This window comes from Aspergillus welwitschiae, assembly GCF_003344945.1.
Source record: "Aspergillus welwitschiae strain CBS 139.54b unplaced genomic scaffold BDQ94scaffold_179, whole genome shotgun sequence".
Classification (NCBI taxonomy): Eukaryota; Fungi; Ascomycota; class Eurotiomycetes; order Eurotiales; family Aspergillaceae; genus Aspergillus; species Aspergillus welwitschiae.
The window spans coordinates 4,493-6,002 of NW_020798873.1; the positions used below are offsets into that span (position 1 = coordinate 4,493).

General features: G+C 27.7%; 1 protein-coding gene across 1 annotated transcript; it reads right to left on the bottom strand.

Annotated features, from left to right (window-relative positions):
• Positions 1–804: 804 nt before the first annotated feature.
• Positions 805–1,008, bottom strand: BDQ94DRAFT_176541 (uncharacterized protein; the record flags this gene model as incomplete). Its single annotated transcript, XM_026772717.1, has 2 exons — positions 805–831; positions 880–1,008. The coding sequence occupies 2 exons, from the start codon at positions 1,006–1,008 to the stop codon at positions 805–807; spliced, it is 156 nt and encodes a 51-aa protein (XP_026619246.1).
• Positions 1,009–1,510: the final 502 nt, after the last annotated feature.

Here is a 1,510-nt window from a genome sequence, read left to right on the forward strand (position 1 = left end):
CACTGTTATAATTTATATATTATTAGTATTTATAAAAACAACCACAAAGTAATTTTTTACCAGTAAATTACATAATTTCTATCCAGTATATACAGAGAAAATCAAACAAATGAAATAAATAAAAAAGGAATTAATATATATATTATACTTGGAGAAAAACAAAAAATAGTTATATACTATATTATATAACCGATCAGATATCTGCCAAAATATGAGAACTTATATATTATAGAAAAATGAAGAAAGAATATATTTATGATATTCTGGCAGATAATATAAGAAATATAAATTAAAAATAACTTTAAATTTATTTATATCTGCCTTACATAATTTTAATAAAAAATCAAAATGAAAGATAATTCAGAAAAGAAAATTAAATCAATTTGAAAAACAGTTTTTAAAATACTAATACCGTAAAGTATTAGTACACTATATTTTATTTACTATTATTATATATACCAAAAATTATTTATAAAAAGTATTTAAATTTTTATATCTAATTATATCCCGCAAGACGCCTGGTCCTGATAGTATTTTAGTTTTTATTTTATAATAAATATTATTTCAAATCAAATAAATAGAATTTAAAGATGGGAGATACTACTGCTATACCAGCCAGGCTTCCTCCATACCGGCCTCCGCTCATGCCACACCCTCTGCCTATCTTCCGCCTACCTTAAAAGGTAAGGCCCGCTCTCTTTTAGATAAGACTTATATTTTTAATTTATCAGAATACCACTGTCTTTCTAACCAGGAATAATTATTACCTAAGATTTATATTTTCTGTCTCAGATAATAATAAATTTAAAATAATAGATAGTAAGAATCTGCCTGATTTAAGAAGTAAGTCTTATCTAAAAAGAAGCAAGCCTTACCTACTAAGGTAGACGGAAGATAGGCGGAGAGTGTGGCATGAGCGGAGGCCGGTATGGAGGAAGCCTGGCTGGTATGGCGGTAGCGCCTCCCATTTTTTAATAGAGTGTTCGCTTGAACATGTAGGTTTTTCATGGTGGTCGGGTTGATTATTCAAGGCCATATAGCCTTCCTGACAGGTCTTTACGATATTGTAGCTATACCACACCGAAAGATATCGAAAAGGCTACGTAGATAGTCATAAATAATGGTTAAATATAACTTTTAAAGGTCTTTTGACCCCTAAAGGCGCTGGGTAGCGTGCTTTTGCAGAGGTGCTGGAGAGCTAAAAATAACAACAGGTATGGGTCCCTGAAAAGTATGTTTCTGAGCTTTCTAGATACTGTAATCATGCTTATAGAAAGAATAATTGAGATATCTTCTTATTTATTATAGAAAATTATTATTAGACTGTTATTCTAACAGATATTATATATATTAAATAAAAATAGTCTTAAATGAGAATTATCTAAGAAAAATCTTTTATACATAATAATAAAATTGATTAATAACTATACTGCTAGTAGAGCCATCTGTACATAAATTTTATTAAATAATAGTAATTTTAATATTATAATTTAAAATTAAGATTAATATA